The sequence below is a fragment of the Struthio camelus genome, chromosome 14 (assembly GCF_040807025.1).
Source record: "Struthio camelus isolate bStrCam1 chromosome 14, bStrCam1.hap1, whole genome shotgun sequence".
Classification (NCBI taxonomy): Eukaryota; Metazoa; Chordata; class Aves; order Struthioniformes; family Struthionidae; genus Struthio; species Struthio camelus.
The window spans coordinates 6,862,323-6,879,299 of NC_090955.1; the positions used below are offsets into that span (position 1 = coordinate 6,862,323).

The 16,977-nt window shown below is 44.1% G+C and overlaps 1 protein-coding gene across 8 annotated transcripts in view; it reads left to right on the top strand.

Annotated features, from left to right (window-relative positions):
* The window catches only part of FRMD4B (FERM domain containing 4B), a 148,528-nt gene extending 133,051 nt beyond the window's left edge, over nucleotides 1-15,477 (top strand). For all 8 annotated transcript variants that reach the window (XM_068907526.1, XM_068907520.1, XM_068907522.1 and 5 more), the window contains 10 exons: nucleotides 341-482; nucleotides 1,393-1,526; nucleotides 1,616-1,735; nucleotides 3,037-3,265; nucleotides 6,544-6,600; nucleotides 7,919-8,069; nucleotides 9,285-9,410; nucleotides 10,333-11,138; nucleotides 12,384-12,516; nucleotides 13,887-15,477. In XM_068907526.1, coding sequence (XP_068763627.1) covers nucleotides 341-482; nucleotides 1,393-1,526; nucleotides 1,616-1,735; nucleotides 3,037-3,265; nucleotides 6,544-6,600; nucleotides 7,919-8,069; nucleotides 9,285-9,410; nucleotides 10,333-11,138; nucleotides 12,384-12,516; nucleotides 13,887-14,007 — 2,019 coding nt within the window. In that variant the 3' untranslated portion in view covers nucleotides 14,008-15,477. The remainder of the gene's footprint in view (nucleotides 1-340; nucleotides 483-1,392; nucleotides 1,527-1,615; nucleotides 1,736-3,036; nucleotides 3,266-6,543; nucleotides 6,601-7,918; nucleotides 8,070-9,284; nucleotides 9,411-10,332; nucleotides 11,139-12,383; nucleotides 12,517-13,886) is intronic.
* The last annotated feature ends 1,500 nt before the right edge of the window (nucleotides 15,478-16,977 follow it).

A 16,977-nucleotide genomic window follows, 5' to 3' on the forward strand; every position in this document is an offset into this window, starting at 1 on the left:
TGGGATGGAAATGTAATCACAGAAAGGAGAATTCCCATGTCTCAGTGTTTAATCTGCTTTTTCTTTTGTCTCTTTCTCATTTTAATTTTGAACACGATGCACATAGCGAAGAGATTTTGAGTTTGGAGATAATTCAGGCTGTGGGGGCGAGAGGGGGGAGAGGAATGTTAGAGCAGCGAAGTACACAGTAAGCTGCTGTGTGCTGGGATTGCTTTAGCCCTTAATTTACTGGGAGATGAGGTGTGAAATGTCATCTTCTGTGACCCTGTTTTCTGAAGCTAATTAGAGGTAACTTGATGATGCTGGATTTTTATTTATTTATTTATTTTAAATCCTTCAGGCAAAAATTCCTTCAGCCAGAAGTCTGGATGATATCGCCATGGACCTGACAGAGATGGGAACACCAAAAGTTTCAAAACTAGTAACTATGGAGGCAAAAAACCAGCTTATCATGGCCAGCAATGGCAGTTTAATCTCATCAGGTAATATTTCATGTCAGTGCAAGGTAGTGAAGTGTCAGTACAGCGGGGCTTGTATGCATTAAAGGAGAAAATGAATCTAGCTGACCATAAATTAAGTGTAATATGTGACAGCCTGTATTAGTTACATATCTGAAACAATAACATCAGTTATATAATCTGATTTCTCCCCCCCCACACACACCCCTAAATAAGGAGGTGAAATTATGTTAAAGACAGGCATCTGTGCACTTTTGTGTTAAATTATGTTAAAGACAGGCATCTGTGCACTTTTGGTCCATGAATAATTTGATATCAGTTTACCAAATCATCAGTCCTTGAACTGAGTGCAAGTCTCATCAAAGTCTGAAGGAAATTTGATCCTAGCTAACTCTAAGCTCCTGTGCTAGGAATCAAATTGCCCCGAGCTCCCTCAGTAACAAGGAGAAAAAGAGGAGTGCTTCCAAATAAAATTCAGATCTGGAGTGGACTTTGGATCTCTCTATTGACTATGGAGGAAGCCCAGGGGGAAATAAAAGCTTAGCTTGCCACATATACATGCCTATAGTTAAGTGAGGAGCCTTGGTGTCTGCATCAAATGCAAAATCAAAACTATAATATTAAGTAGATCATATATATGAAGGTTATCATACCTAATGGTTTGCTTTATATTCTGGGTAGTGGGTTTTGGAGACTTGTACTTGAGATTTAAGTGTCCGATTATATAGCCAGAGGGGTTGAATAAGTGCAGACTTGATAAAACCCTGCTTACTGGATGACACAGGAGTTGGTGGATATTGCATTTTGAAGAACATACAGTTTTGCTTGGTTAGAGTCCTTTGGGGAAATAGCCACCTTGACCAGTTACTTTCTTGCAGGAAGGAACAAAATGGCTTTCACCTGCAAATTGTCTAACAGAGAGTGTATTTTTCAGGTTCTCAGGATTCAGAAGCCAGTGAAGAACAAAAGAAGGAGAAAATTATGGAACTAAAGAAGAAAGAAAAACTCCTTCAAGAAAAACTGCTTCAAAAAGTTGAGGAGCTGAAGAAAATCTGCCTGCGAGAGGCGGTGAGAACTGTATCTTACGTTACAGTGGAGGTGGGTGAGAGCCCTCTTCTCCCCCTGGACCTTCAGTTAGAGCCCTTTTTGTTCCCCAGGAGCTGACAGGCAAGATGCCAAAGGAATATCCTCTGAGTGCTGGAGAGGAGCCTCCCCAGGTCAGAAGACGTGTTGGCACAGCATTCAAATTGGATGACAACCTGCTCCCCAGTGAAGAGGTGGGTACAGCAGTTAATGTTTTTTCAGCAAAGGTGGGGTAGCCAGACCAGTGGCGAAAATCACTTTTAAATAATCCAGCTCTTTCCTGATTGTTTTGTGTTCCTGAGTTATCTGCTTAAGAGGAGGCAGCTGGGACAGTCGCATGCATATACTGGGAAACTTAGACAGGGTGCCATCCTTATTTCAGCCATGCCCCCTTTGAATTGACCAAGAGGTGGCCCTATCAAAAAGCCTGGATATCCCCTCACTTGACCCCCTGATTGTACCTTGCTACTTGAATGTTAATGGAAATATTGCTGCTAATTAGAGAAGATCAGGTTCATAATGCAATTTTCTGCAACCTATGACTACGAGCTTGCTTTTCTTCTAAAGCGCTGATTTGTGGACTGTTGAGATTGTGCTTGAACCAAGTATGTGGCTGGGGTGTGCAGTCTCCCTTACAAAATCATCTGTTTGTGAGCACAGGAGATATCTCCTCCTACTGTCATGCGGAGTTTTATCTCTGGCTTAATGCAAGTTCCACCTAAGCAAAAGCTCTCTCTCTTACTCAAGAAGCTAGTAGGAAGTTTGCTGGCAGAGACTGACTCGGGAGATAGGCTAAATCAGATATATGCAGTTTCTAGACACATAGCCTTCCCCCTCGTTTCTTAGGAGATCAGTCAGTTAGCTCTGTCACCCAAGTGGTAAGTAGGTGTTGGGCAGTTTGCACCAAAACTCGCTGCTCTGGCTTGCAGTATTGGTATAATCCATGCCTGCCACAAACTGATTTTATGTAGCCTGCTAAATGCTATTGGAAAAAAAATCCTACTGACAAGATTTAACAATGCATTGCGAAGCACTTCTGCAGTGCCGTTCATCTGAGCAGCTCAGAATTGTTTACAAACAAGTAAAGCTTCCAGCTCCCTTTTACGTAGGTATGGTGATACCAATTTCCATCTTTATTTTTGTGAAGTAGAGAGAGATTTCAAACAGACATTTTCAGCCTTTGACTTGGGAGCCTGCAACTCGGCTTGTTTAACAGATGTATCTAAACCTGAATCTAGGTGTCTAACTTATGTCACCCATAAGTGACAGGTCCATATGGACCTTTCTCGGAAGATCTCATAATCGTGCATGAGTTGTGGAAATGAGATCTTAAAGATTTGTGTGTGTATAAACTTTGATGGAATTTCTGTGCTTTGCACTCAAGATTTCACTTCATGATATCACAGAGATTTATCTTCTTTTCCAATAACCTTATATAATTTCTACCCTCAGTAGAAGCAAATAACTTGCTTCTCATGAACTCATGAATTTGCAGGATCCCACTTTGCAGGACTTGGAGAGCAATTTTATCATACAGCAAAAGTTGGTGGAAGCTGCAAAGAAACTTGCCAGTGAGCCAGACCTGTGCAAAAACGTGAAGAAGAAAAGAAAGCAAGAGTATGCTGATGCTGTAAAAAAGCTTCAAGAGATAGAAAATTCCATAAATGAATACAGAATTAAGTGTGGCAAAAAACCAACCCAGAAATCAACTTTTCCTCTACCAGGTAAACAAGAGAATTCCCCATGTTCAGATGAACAAAGAAAAAAAGAAGAAAAGTTATTTGGTTCACTTACAAGTTTTGTTTACATCTCCTCTAAATGATTTTTATCTCCTCCACGACAGTTAAATAAGAAAAAAAGGTGCAATTGCTGCATCTGATACAAGAAGTGCACTGCCCATTGGCTGTGAGCAGAATAGACTGCATTTTTAGAAACAAGTGCAGACCTGCCCTAGCACCAGGTACAGACTAAAGAATGCTAGACATAGAAAGATTGGCAGGAGCATCTCAGTCGAAACTGGTGTGGTATCTTAATTCCTAGCGTGTTGAATGTAGTTGTATTTCAAGCCAGCCACGTGCGAGATCTCTCTCCCTTTCCTTCCGCAAGGCTGTAGTCCTAACAGAACTAGAGTGCATGAATTTTTCTACAGGATTGAGGAAGTCAGGACCAAAGATTTTGTTTCACAGTTAGAAATTCCTGGTTTCCGGGAAGACATAAGCAAAGGTCAGAAGATTAGGAATGTGAGTTGCGTTGTACAGATATTTTTGCTCAATCTATTTGCCAGTGATCACAATGAGAGCAGATAGCCTTGGCATCTCCCTTCTGAAAATGTAGTTTTCCTGAGGGAAGTGAGATTGTAACTGCTCCATAGGATAAAGCACAGAAACTTGCTAGTATCCAAGCTAAGTGAAGCAACTTGGGAACAGTAAAAACTCACAGGTGTTGCATGCTCTTCTAGTTTCTATTGTGCTTAATGGTTTCAGGATATGTTTTATTTTTCCCTCTCAGGGAAAATATGTAAGGATAATGGTTAACTGATTTCTTTTTGCATCCTCTGTCCCAGAGGAGATGCTCTTTCATGAGGTTGTTGGGGAGGTTTTCCTGGGAACTGCCAAGTGGGAAAGAAGATGCAAGATTTTTCTGCTGTTCATATTGGCACCCTCTCATTGACCCTTGATGGGGATGGTAGCATTCATTCTACCTCTTGGGCCTTGAGCTGAGAGACCTTGCTGATATATGATTTCCCATGCAGAGACCTTTCCACGTACTGTCTGGGTTTCTGCTGGGAAACGCTCGGTGTCCTTTTCCCTTCCAGAACTGGGTTTGAGTTCTCATCCAGCACGAAATGCAGCAACGAAGGACTATGCACCCTCACAAAGTGCTTATTCTAAAACCTTGCTCTCTCTTTAATGTGGCCCAGCTAGTTGCTGATTGACAGAGATGAGGAAAACATCTGTTTTTCCAGCCTCTTGCTCACCAGTGATAGGCATTAGTTGTGGGAGTTCCTGCAGTACCTAGGACAAGTGCTGCGCAGTAATGGCGCAGGAAGTTACTGAAGGCCAGTAAGTAGTGAGAACCCTATGAGACATCATCTGTGTACAATCACTGCTGTTTGCGCAGAGGTTTTTGTGCTATTGTGCAAAACAAGGAACTTGGGAGTTGTGTATGCAATCTGCAGTCCTTATGCAAATACCGCTTAGCCTATCAATTTGAACCGTCTGATTCATGACATCCTTGTTTGCTTTCTGAGAAGGGGACATAGCCGGGAGGTGCTGGACTTTGTGTGTCAAAAGGGTCTCCCTTCCTGTCAGTAAGGACTGCAAGGCAGCATGTATTTAGCCAGCAGTAAGTTAGCTGCATTCCCTTCCAGTTCCTGACTCCTGCAATAGCCGTGTGTATTTGTTAATGCCACCTGAAGCAGAACTGTCATCTACTTCAAGTTCAATAACTGATTTTATGTGTAACCTTTTGGCCGTTGCTGGCTGTGCTCGCAAGCTTGAGATACAGGGTTTCGGAAAGCTGAGCAGTGACGAGTCAGTTGCAGCTGTGAATTTATCAGATCAAACTATAGCTGTTTTCATTCCAGCCCCCAAGGGAGGGGAGATGAAGCACATATGGGCTCTCTCCTGCTCTCTATGTTCCCCTCTTCCTTTGCTTTGCGTCCTCTGTACCTCAGAGGGTTGGTTTCTTTTTCACAGGACGTGGGAATTACACAGAGTTAGGATTTACGTTCAGAGCACCCGTGTATGTCAGCATGGCAGAGCCCCTGTGAAACCAGTAGTGTAGCTTTAGAGTGGGTTGTTTTTTTCCTTAAACTAAGCCCAGTTCCATATTCTACCATCACTTGGTCAAATTCAGGTGAATAAGCTCCGCAGAAGCTTTTTTCCAGTGTCAGGTTGCAAGTGGAGCTGCAACCCATCCTCAGTGGTCTGACAGGTCCCTTCGGGGCAGGGGCCAGCCCTGATGTTATCTTGTTCTTGAAGAACTTCTTTATTTAACAAATTCTTGTAACCAGACCTTTCCGTGCAAAAAAGCACGACAGCAAGGAGCGGGCGTGTGTTGTGTATGCTCGTCATGACAGACGGAAAAAGCAAATGCGATACTCGAGCTGCAGCGGCTGCCACCAGCTTGGGTAGCTTTTCTCTCTCGCAGGTGGAAGTCTATATAGACTTTTCATCCCACCAGTTTTTTGTCTTGCCAGTAACTGCCTAGGAATAGATTTCTCTCAGGGTTAATTCTCTCTAACTGTGGTGCTCCTGTTTATCACCAGCCTGATTTCTCTTCCTCTGATGGTCTGTTCCAAGCCTTGGCAAGGACAAGCCATTCCCGAGCGTAAGTGGTAGCCTGTAATATCAAGGCAAGAGGACAGGCACTTACAGTAAAGCCCTACAAATAAATAACAAAACATGAAAGAAACAGGAAAAAAATTGCCATATCTGTATTACAGTGCTTTCTGCTGTTGGCATTTGGAATAACTCGATTGAAATCAGTGGAATTATTCCAGACTGATATTAATTTAGTCGAAACAGAATTTATATGCTGATAAAATATCCAAAAATGAGTGCAGTGCCAAATTTCAGAAGGCATTTAGAACCTACCTGGTGGGATTTCAGGCCTACCTAAGGAGGCTTAGATGCTAGCAGCCAAGATCTACATGTCTGTGTAGGCTCCTAACTTCTGTTGAAGCACCAAAATGCCCTGTGAGATCTTTTGGAAGTTGGGTGGAAAGCACTTTTGTGAATCTTGGCCTAAGTCCCACTGCGGTTGAAAAACCTCCTTTGAGAATGGAGGTAGCTTTGATATGTAAGTGGCTTACAGAACTTCAACAGAAGCAAATAAGACATGATAAATATTGCAAAGCAGGACTGTTGAAGGCTAAAGCATACAGATTGCAGCGTTACAAGGATTAGCTGGCTCCAAATCTTTAGAAAATAAGCTGTATGTGATATTTGGAAGTTAGTACCGAGTCTCCTGTGTTTAAAGCCTTTGTTTTCATTTGCAGATGATATAATTCCATCTGAAAGCAGCTCTCTGTCTGATACAACAACTTATGATGATGGTATGTTTGTTATCCTTTTCTTTTTATGAAGTACGTCTGTTCAGCTATATTATTTTGACTGGCTTAATATCCCTTAGCCTGATATTTTCTTGTGTCTTTCAATGACTAATTATTTCATATCAGAGGAAAAAAGGAGCTTAGTCAGATATAAGTCTGTCTTCATAATGGATTAGTTATTGAAAATGTCTGCTCCGTCAGCTGATTTGAGTCTTCTTTAGAGAGGGTAGTTGGTTTTAATGTGATTAACTTGAGATGAGGGCACTGTGGCTTTACAAGCAAATACTTCGTCCCTAGTACCTGAGCAGAGGCATTTGAGTGGCTGGAGGAGCTGCACGCTGAGAGGAAGTGCCTGACCCATCTGTCCTCACGCCTACTAAAACTTACAAAAAATTAGGATGTGCGGAGACATTAATGATCTGTTTACATTCATTTGTTACCTAGTGAGCTGCATCTTGCATGGGCATGGTGTTTGCTTAGCTTACTCATTTCACACACACACCCACAGGCACACACTCACACCCTGTTCTTCAAGGTGGAAAGGACTTGGCTTGCCTCTCCCTTAACTGGCTAATCCTCATTTGGGGACAAACATTATCTAAATTATTACTCCCTTTTCAGCTAGGGCCTGATTCTGATCTCACTTTGTCCCAGTTTTAGACTTGTATAAACCCACCTGACCGTTCAAAATGGAGTTGCACCTGGTTCCTGCCCGTGCAAGTAGAAGGAGAGTCAGGGCTTTGGCTTGTGAACACATTCTCTGTGATGCTCAGCCTGCATTTATATATATTCGTTGGAGTTTCCTGTTGGCTCTAATGGGATCTGGATTGTGCCCTAAGCAAGTGAGAACGAGGATCAAACCAGCCTCTTCACGATTGCCTTCAGGCAAATTTGTCTGTCAGTGTCTTTGCTCATATAGTTGCTTTTGAAGTCAGCCCCTTTTAGGTTGCATTTCAAAACTCATTCTTAAAATATCATTTTCAAGTAAAGTGCTGAACAGTGAGAGAAGGGAATTGGCTTTTGCAGAAGCTGAATGTGCCTCCTCAGCTCTGGGAGGGATAGAGCTGCAAACAGGCGCTTTCCCAAGGAAGTTCCACTTTGTGATCTGGCAAAGCTCCAAGCAGAAATCTCTGAAGCAGTTAATACTGTGAAAATCTGCACTATCCTCCACGATGCCCCTTCTGCATGGAGGAGAGCTGGGTGCAGGCATGTATGGGAGAACCTCTTTGAAGTCAGAGCTTCTGCTCGGAGGCCATGGATTTGCGTACAGGGCAAAAATATGTAAGATTTTACTAACAAAATACATGTTCCTTTCCAACAGCCAGCGAATCCCTTACTGTGCCAGCACAAAGAACCAGCTCTGCTGCACAGCTTTCTCCAAGGCTTCCTCCACCAAAGTCTCTCGGAGTGGAGAGAATTCATCTCAGAAAGTCATCTGTAAATGAGCAGCTCTTTGAAACCAGACATACCAGGTATCGTATGTCTTAGTGTTGCCATGCTCTCTGCACGGTTGGCGTGACCTTGGTTTTGTCCATGTCAAGACTTCCATTACAACAAGCGCTCCAGAGGAGCCTGCTGCCTCTGCACTCTGATACAGAATTTTGTGCTGGCAGCTAAATTTCCTGCTTAGTAATACAGTCGTCGGTGTACAAGTAGCCTTTGGATCTCTGTGAAACTGGAGGGTAGCGTAGGCTTTGTGAAGAAGTTTGAGACAAGTGAAAAATTAATGTCAAGGGCTGCCTTTAAAGAATCGCTCGTGCCCGCTGCCCCCTTTCTCTCCGTTTTGGGGGTTTGTTTTCAGTATTAATTAAATAACCTGTAATTTTCCCATGACTTTGTTTAATTGCTTTAGATAACACCAAACCATATCCGTCCCTCCTGATCATATCAGTATTTTAGCAGGTACATTGTCAAAGCATATAGAATTCACATAAATCTTGATGGGCAATTTCTCCATGTAAGAACAGTTACTGGGATTCAGCCAGCTACCGTCATTAGTGCCAGCTGCAGTAAGTGGCTGAGGTGCCTGTATATATCCATGGGACTGGGCATTTTCTGTGCTTGAAGAGCAGTTCTGTAGAGCACATGGTTACCGGTAGATTTACTGATGCATGATCATGTAATACAAGTCTGATCAAGTGCTAGTTGTTCTCAGTGTAAGGATTCCCACTGATCTCAGGGTCTCTTAGACTGTGTCTTTTATGAAATGCGTGATCAGGCCTTTGAAGGCATGCTTTAAAAATTTGGACATTTTGGTCAATGCCATGCCTTTGCATTTTTCTCAGCCGTCCCTCAAGGTAAGAAACCTTCTTCATTTCAAGCTCAGCAGTTGAATTATAGCCATATGTAACTCTGTGAGGTGTTTTATTTTTCATCTCGATTCCTTTGCATCTCTTAACTTTTTTGACTCTTCTGCTTCACACTTCTCTCCTTTAGCAGCAGCTATTCCTACAGGTCATGCTGCAAGGACCTTCCTTGCTACGTCACCCTCTTGAACCACAAGAAAGGGTTAAATGTTTTAACAATACTGTTGTTTACATGAGCAGTATATCCAGTTACACTCTTACCTGCTTTTTCTGCCCTTAGGTTTTTTTTTTTTTTCTTAAAGACTCAGGGTGCATGTAGTATCAGTGTGCTGTGACTTGCGTTGTGTTTAACCTAGTCGAGTTCTCTCCTTTCCCTTGCAGGGACCCGCTTTCGACTCACAGTAGTCCTTACCGAACTCTGGAACGACCACCACAGCCCCATGGAGGGAGAAGCATGCCTACAACACCCGTGCTTACCCGCAATGCCTACAGTAGCAGCCACTTACAGTAAGGGGACTTTGTTTTGAGTGTGACGTCCGTCTTAGGCCACAAAAGAATACAAGTGAATGATGTGAAGAGGGTGAAGGGTCCTTTGCTGTGCATCTCTCCCTATAGCAGGATCAGCCTCTCAAAATGTCTGCTTTGGATATTTGAGGCACAAGGTTGATGGTCGATCAGCCACCGTTTGCTGGCACCATCCTGCACCAGCTTTGTGACAAGAGGGTTTGCACAAGCACAAACGCTGTCGGTGGTCTCTCTCCCCACTCCACCCTCCTCACTTCCCTCCCTCCAAAAAAGCTGGACAACTTGCTCGTGAGCTGACAGACGTCTTCTGTGGATTAAGTCTCCTGAAAAATAAGTGGACAGATAGAGGAGAGAGATCCAAATTAGTGCCCCTACTAGGGGGAAAGAGCTGCGACACGAGCTTGAGTGTATTATTAGGCAGCTGGGAATCCATCCTGGGGGCGGAGAGATGCTATAAATGTTATAAAGAGCTCATGCTTTGCTTGGCTGGGGTAATTCAACCATGAGAAACAGAGCCACAGGAAAACTCAGCTTCCTATGTTTTGCTCCTTGCTCAGATACTTGCATATAGATATTACTTGCATGCTTAAAGACGGTGAGATCCCTCGTGCAGATCATGACTAAAATGTGATTTTTGTGAGCTTTCCTGTGTGTATCACTGTCACAGATTAACTTGCTCCTCATGATAAATTTTTATCGGAGAGTCTCCTACTGTTGCAGCAAACAAAATTCAACCAAGCTGAATTTCTTGCAGTGCAGATGCTTTTATCTCATGGAAAGACTGATTTATGCTTTGCTTGGGGAGGAAGCCTGTCAAACTCTCCACACACACGCACACTTTCCAATTGCCTATGCATGTTTGCACGTGACTGCTTTTAAGCAACCTATGTCTGTGTTGTTTCAGGCCAGACGCTTCCCCACAGCATTGCAGGCAGCGCAGTGGAAGTCTGGAGTCCCAAACCCACCTGCTGTCCGACACCCCTGGCGAAAAGCCAGCCTTCTCCCTCTCAAAATCGCAGCGAAGCAGCAGCACGGAGATCCTAGATGATGGGTCATCCTACACTAGCCAGTCCAGCGCAGAATATTACTGTGTGACACCTACTCCCAATCCATATTATACTACGCAGACACTTGACAACAGGACCAGGGGTCGAAGACGGTCAAAGAAACAAAACATTTCTGCTGCAAATTCAGGAAGTATGCCAAATCTTGCCCAGAAGGATGTCCGGAATGGTGTCTACCACAAAAGTCAGGAACAGCCTTCCTCTAGTTACTATATTTCTGGATATTCCCCCTACACCGAACCTGATGTTTATTACAATGGAGGCTATGTTTATGAGAGTGATACAGAGGGACAGTATAGTGTTAATCCTTCATATCGCTCATCGGCACATTACGGATATGACCGTTACAGGGAATTCAGGTCTTACCATGAGGACGAAGTGGACAGAGTACCGCACAACCCATATGCAACCCTAAGGCTTCCAAGGAAGCAAGTTGCTAAAACAGAGCATATAACCAAAAACATTCACAAGGCCTTAGTAGCAGAGCATCTCCGTGGTTGGTACCAACGTGCCTCCAGTCAAAAGGAACAGAGTCACAGCCTGCAGGCAGGCTTTGAGTCTGACAGAGGATCTCAGAGGAGTTTGGGCTTTGCTGGTCTGCAAGTTCCCTGCTCTCCTAGCAGCCGGGTTTCTTCTTTCTCTTCGGGTAATGCCTGATTTGTTTTGTGCTAAGGGTTTTGTATGTCCCTTCTGTGCATCAAATTCTTCTTTGCTTGGTGTCTCAGTGAAGTCAGCAGAGTCTAATCAGTGCCAGAGCTCTGTCCTGAAAGCTAGATGAGCAGTTAGCTAGGATTTCTGTTGTTGTCCTGTGCTTGGGAGGAGAGTCTTGCTCTGAGGGTCTGCCTGGTGGAGACAAAGAAGTCCCCCTCACCGGCTGAGGTACCTGCCCTGAGCTCCGCAGCATGCTTCCTGAACTAGTCAGCATTGCAAGGCGCCTGTTGTTCCCTGATGCAGTGCTTCTGGGAAAAGCACTCTGACTTACCCACCCAGGTACAGGCTGTTTACACAGCACGTTCAAAGGTCATGGTCTCTGAGAGGAGTATTTTCTGCAAATCTCACGCCAACTAACACAGCCGGCTGCTTTTTATAGTCTGGTTTGAGTTCACATTTTTATTGGGAACGTACCTGATGCCCTTCAGTCAAAACCGTAGTAAAAATACCAAGGTTTTTTTTTTTGTGATCTGTCAGGGCCATCACCTGCCCAGGAATCGGGTAGGTCCATATCCTGACAGCCCAGTCGCTGCACAGTCTAAAGACTTTTCAAGAGCAATGCAAAATTCCCAGGAACTGTTGAGTAGGGGGCCAAGAGAAACTTTTTGGCTGAGGGACCTCAGGGGAACAGAGGCTGTTAGACCATGGGCCAGCCCAGTTCTTCAGTATGGCGCTGTGGTGAGGAACAGAAGACTTGTTTGCTCCCCTGTGTAGATGTTGCACAGCTGATGTGTGAATTGCCAGGAAGAGTCGGAGATGGGAGCTGCACGCAGAGTGCTCTAGGTTACTTGTTGCCTTCTCACATTGCTAATAGTGCCTTTTGCTCTTTGTAAATCCAATAGTATGAACAGGCCCTAAGGGTCATATAGGTTTCAAACAGTCATGTTTACCAAATACAAACCATGTGCAAGACTTTGTCGTGTACATGTGAGGATGGTTTCCAAAATACAGTATTACTAAATGGGTCATCTCTTTTTGAAGAGATATTGCATACCGCTAAAATACTGCATGCACTGCGCTTTGCTCCTCTCAGTGCTTGTAACTCCTATTTTGTGTTTGCATTCTCTGGTCATGTCCCCTGCAGAAACCTGTAGAGATTACTAATGAGAATTGTCTCCCTTCTTTCAGCTGATTTAGCTGAAGAAAGATCTAATTTGCTGTAATTTTCTTTAAATTCTAGCATCTTCTGCAAACACTGCTGGGAACTGGCGAAACCCACTTGCATTAGGACTTTCAGATTACGATACATTATCTCATTCGTCTTACGCCAGCTGTTATGGGAATGTTTATGGCAACCTTCCTTTGCAGAGCAGGTGAGTAGAGTGTATCAAGATTTCTGTCCTTCCTTATGTGTTTTATAGGCTATAGAAACTTCTGAGGAAAGCCGTTTGGTTTCAGAGGGCCAGGATAAAGAGTAATAAAACTGACTTACAGAGAGCGGGTGGTCTTCAAGTGGTGTAGACCAGCCTAATTATGCCAACAATATTCAGGGAAGAGGGAAATGGGCATAGTGAAGGAAGTTGTCCTCTGTTGCACAGTCTCTTCCTGTGGATGGTGGACAGTCAAAGAGCTTGCACTCCCCAGTAGCAGTGATGGTCAGAGCAGTGTTAGCTGTACCCCACTGCGGGAGAAGGTCCAGCAGGCCTCAGTCCTATTGTGTTCCTGAAGCCATGCTGATAAACTTCTGCAATAATGAGGAAGGAACCGCTTCTCTCCAACCTCATGTCTGTGTGCTAGTGCTCAGAGGCAACACCGACGTCAGTAGTCCCATTAATGAACCAAACACGTGTCTTGAGGGAGAGCTTAACCCATGGAGCAGGATTTCACTCCAATATTACAGAGGTTCATGCAGCTCGCTTGCTTCTTCTACTTGGTGTCTTCTGTCTCCTCCCTCCACTCTCATTCGCCACCTGTTATCAGTGAGAACAGAGGCTTTCTGTCCAGGGGAATGGCGCTGCCCGCAGAAATGCGATCGTATTTAAGTGCTCTTATGCTCGGTGTAGCCAGCTGTAGTAAGTACTCCACATTTGTGTGTCCTGCTTAATGGATTGCAGTTTGTGCCTGCTGCCCGGCTGGCTTGTGTGCAGTTACTGAGTTTTTCATTTGTTTTAAAATAAACCAAAGCATAAGAAAAGATCTCCTAGATCCTTGTTTTTAAACTAAATGCCTCAGGCTTTTTTATTGCAGTGATTAAAAAGATCTACCGTAACAGTGTTTAAAAATACAATTTCTACTAATTTCTTAACTTCTGTAATTGGGCTTTGGAAAACTCTGCTTATTTTGACAGCTCTATCTATATGAGGTATATTAGCTTTTAATTTTCCGTATTCTGAAGCCCTCATTCAGTCATTCATCTGTTTTGTTTTAATGTGATTATGGCAACGGAGCAATTGATAATGCTCTACAGTCTTGACAGTATTGAGCTACTCAGATCCTGCTGCTCACAATCTGATGAATTACAGCACAAAATCTGGGGTTGTATTTGGATCCAAATTATGCTGGGGTTAAACTCTCAATAGCCAGCGTTACTTGAAGTCCCATGGGATTAGTGTGAGTTGTACTGGTGGTGCGGAGATGGGATGAGGTTCAGCCTCTCCCCTTTACGCACTGCCAAAGCAGCACCTGGGAGTCTGGGGAAGGTCCTCGGCTCACGCTTATCGCTGATGCCCTCTCTCTTTTGCAGAGCATACGCAGAGACGAGCCAGCTGGGTGGCGATGGTGAGAGCCAGTTGGAAGACGACTTGCACAGTAACGAGCAGAGGTTATTTTGGCATGAAGATTCAAAGCCTGGGACACTTGTGTAGACCGCCTGCAGCCCTGCATTCGTACCCTTGCGTGCCTTGCACAAAATGCTGTTACTTTGAAGGAGATCTTGGGTGGCGCTTCCAAAGCAAAAAAGAAGGAAGTATCCTGTCTTGCTGGGAAAGATTGAAATTCAGCATTAAGAGGGACTATAGCAAAATTACAGTCTTACCAAGAATGGCGTTTCTTTCTGAATCCAGATAGCCTCCGTGAGCAAGGGCAAGCCACAATTTAATCTATGACAAGATGCAGCACTTGATTGAAGTATTTATATTTAGCAAGCACTTTTTGGAAGATTGGAAGGTGTTGAAGGCAAACCTCAAAAAAAAAAATGTGAAAAGGAAACTCTTATGGAAAAACAGGAATTTTAGGAGCACAATTCCCATGTCCGAAAGAAGAAGAAATGGAAATTTCCTCTGCTGAGGCTTATGGTGACCTAGAAGGACTTTCATAAGCTTATGAAGGATAGATACTGTGTGTGTGAACGAGGCAAAGGGTGACTTAATCAGTATTGGATCATTACTTGAAGGAAGGCTGGATTTTTTTATGGAGGTTTGAATGAGTTTATGCATATTCGGGGTGTTGTTAAGAGTGTTTGTTAGCACCACAAACAAGTTCTGGAAAGAAAGGTATTTGCTGTCACAATATGTCATGTAAAACTATATGTGGTTGTGGATTTTGGAAACGGAAGCAGTAAACTTTGAACTCTTTTCCATGATAAAGTGTAATTAATAACCTCACGTTTAATGAACTTTCCATGGTACAATATCATTGTGCAGATGAGTATGCAAATTTTCACAGTGGGTGCACAGTGAACGGTTAATTGGATAACAGTTACATTTTGCTCTGCCGTATTGAGTTGAGGATCAAAATGGAGCGCTCTAGTTATCACACGTTGAACAATTTGATTGTAATGGCCAGTATTTTAAGGTGGAGGCAAACGTAAGCAAGCAGCCAAGTGGGTGCCTTAAAATTAAGGGCATTAGAATTGTACCACAAGTCATCTGAACTGCCAGGTGCGTTGCAAAGTCACTGAGTGACAGAACAGCGTTTTCACAAAACCATTTGTTTCGAAAAAAGTGCGACTGCAGTTTTGATCTGAGAGGCATAAACCTACCTCATATCATCCATCTGTAGGAACAAATTAGCATGGGTTATCTTGTCTAATTACAGCAAGTCACTTGCATACTGTAAAATATCTCTCGTTTCTCAGCTGTACTGTGCTTCAGGATTCCATACAATGGTGCTCTTTTTTCTTTTATACAAAGGATTAGCTACTCCTTGTTCATATTGTGAATAGAAAAGTTTCTGATAAACCTTTTTGACGTTTTTTACCAATATTCCAGAGCATGTAATATATACAGAAGGACACACTTGTTAAGCTGGTACTTAGTCGTTTGTATTATTAGAGTCGCGATTTGGAATTAAACGAACAAAAACAAAATAAAAAATAACTTATTTCTTTTTTTTCATATTTGTATAGCCTTCTAGAAACGCGAAAGCTCTTTTTGCTTATTCTTTTACTACTTCTGAATTTTTTAGACCTATTATTTTGTATAGGTCAATAAACTAAAAAGTGTGCTACCAAAACCCTTTCGGTATTCCTCCTATTTCTATCTGAGTTGTTTGGAAGAAAGCAGTGTGTGCTATTTCACGGCTTTACAGTAAGCTTCGGCCGCTCTCCCGGAGGCTAGCGAAGGCGCGCGGGGCAGAGAGCGGCGCCGGCCCTGCCGCGCCGGCTGCCCCTTGCCCGGGGCCAGACGCCGCTGGATGAAAGGTCTCCCTTGACGGTACAGGAGGGACTACGGGACGCTTGTTTGTTGTAATCTAATCTCTGCTGTCGGCCTTGATAACCTCACCTGCATCTCCCGTATCGATTTTCTGTTCCCCGCAGGGGTAAAGGGCAGAGCGGCTCCCGCTTCTCGGACTTTCTCGCTCTCTGCAGGGCTGCCGGAGGTGGTGTCCTCTGGAGGCTTAATGCAGAGGATTTCCAGCAACGGCAGCGTCAGCGCATCCGGACGGAGCTGCCCGGTGGGCCCAGTTCAACGTCGGCCTTGAACGTGAGGAAAGGAGGACCCGTGGTCGTCCCTGGAGCCCACAATGCCATCAGTGAAGAAGGCAGTGGCCGTACCTGGCAGTGAAGGCCGTACCTGGTGCCCTCCCCTGGGCAGGCGCGTGCTGTTCTTCTGTAAAGCAAAGAGCTGGCATCTGGTTTTCCAGCTTTCAGAAACATTTTGCAGATCTTTCCTTCTTCTGTTCCTCAACCTCTGTTTTGCAAAGCAGATGTTGGGAGGCTACAGAGGTTGACAACAGCAGTCTCAGGGCTGCACAGATAGAAGCGGCCTCATATTTCTGGGAATGTCTCCTGCTCATGGATGGCTGCAGCCTTCGCTGTTGAAGCTGGGGAGGTCATGTTGCTCCTCTGCCCTGACCTGCCAGGTCCTCTTTCGAGCTCGTGCCCCCCGAGACACCCACCCTGAAGGAGCGACCTGGTTTCTAGGTGTATAACCCCGTTTGCACCTGCTTTGCCCAGCAGTCCAGGTCGTTCAGTATCACCGTCCTCTCTTCTCAGTTACTTCTTCTTCCCTACATGTAGTGGCATCCACAGGCTTGAGCAACATGGCGTTTTACGCTTATTTCTGCATTGCTGGTGAAATTGCTGCTGATATCAGCAAGGATCTGCAGAAGTCCCCGCTGAAAACGCTCCCCTGTGGTCACAGCTTTCCGTTTCCCCTAGGAGTTTTGGAGGCTGTCAGTTAGCGAGTTCTTCATACATTAAACGCATGTTTTGTTGCTATTATAAAATGTTGATGTCTTTTAACAGGAAGCAAACACCAAGTCCAATGCCTTACAAAGAAATAATGGTATCGGTACATGTTCACAGTCACTTTTATCAATAGTCTCAAAGAGTTTCATTTAAGAAAGGAAATGAGATGTGTGACAAGACCCAGTCCGCACTTGAAGCATTGTTT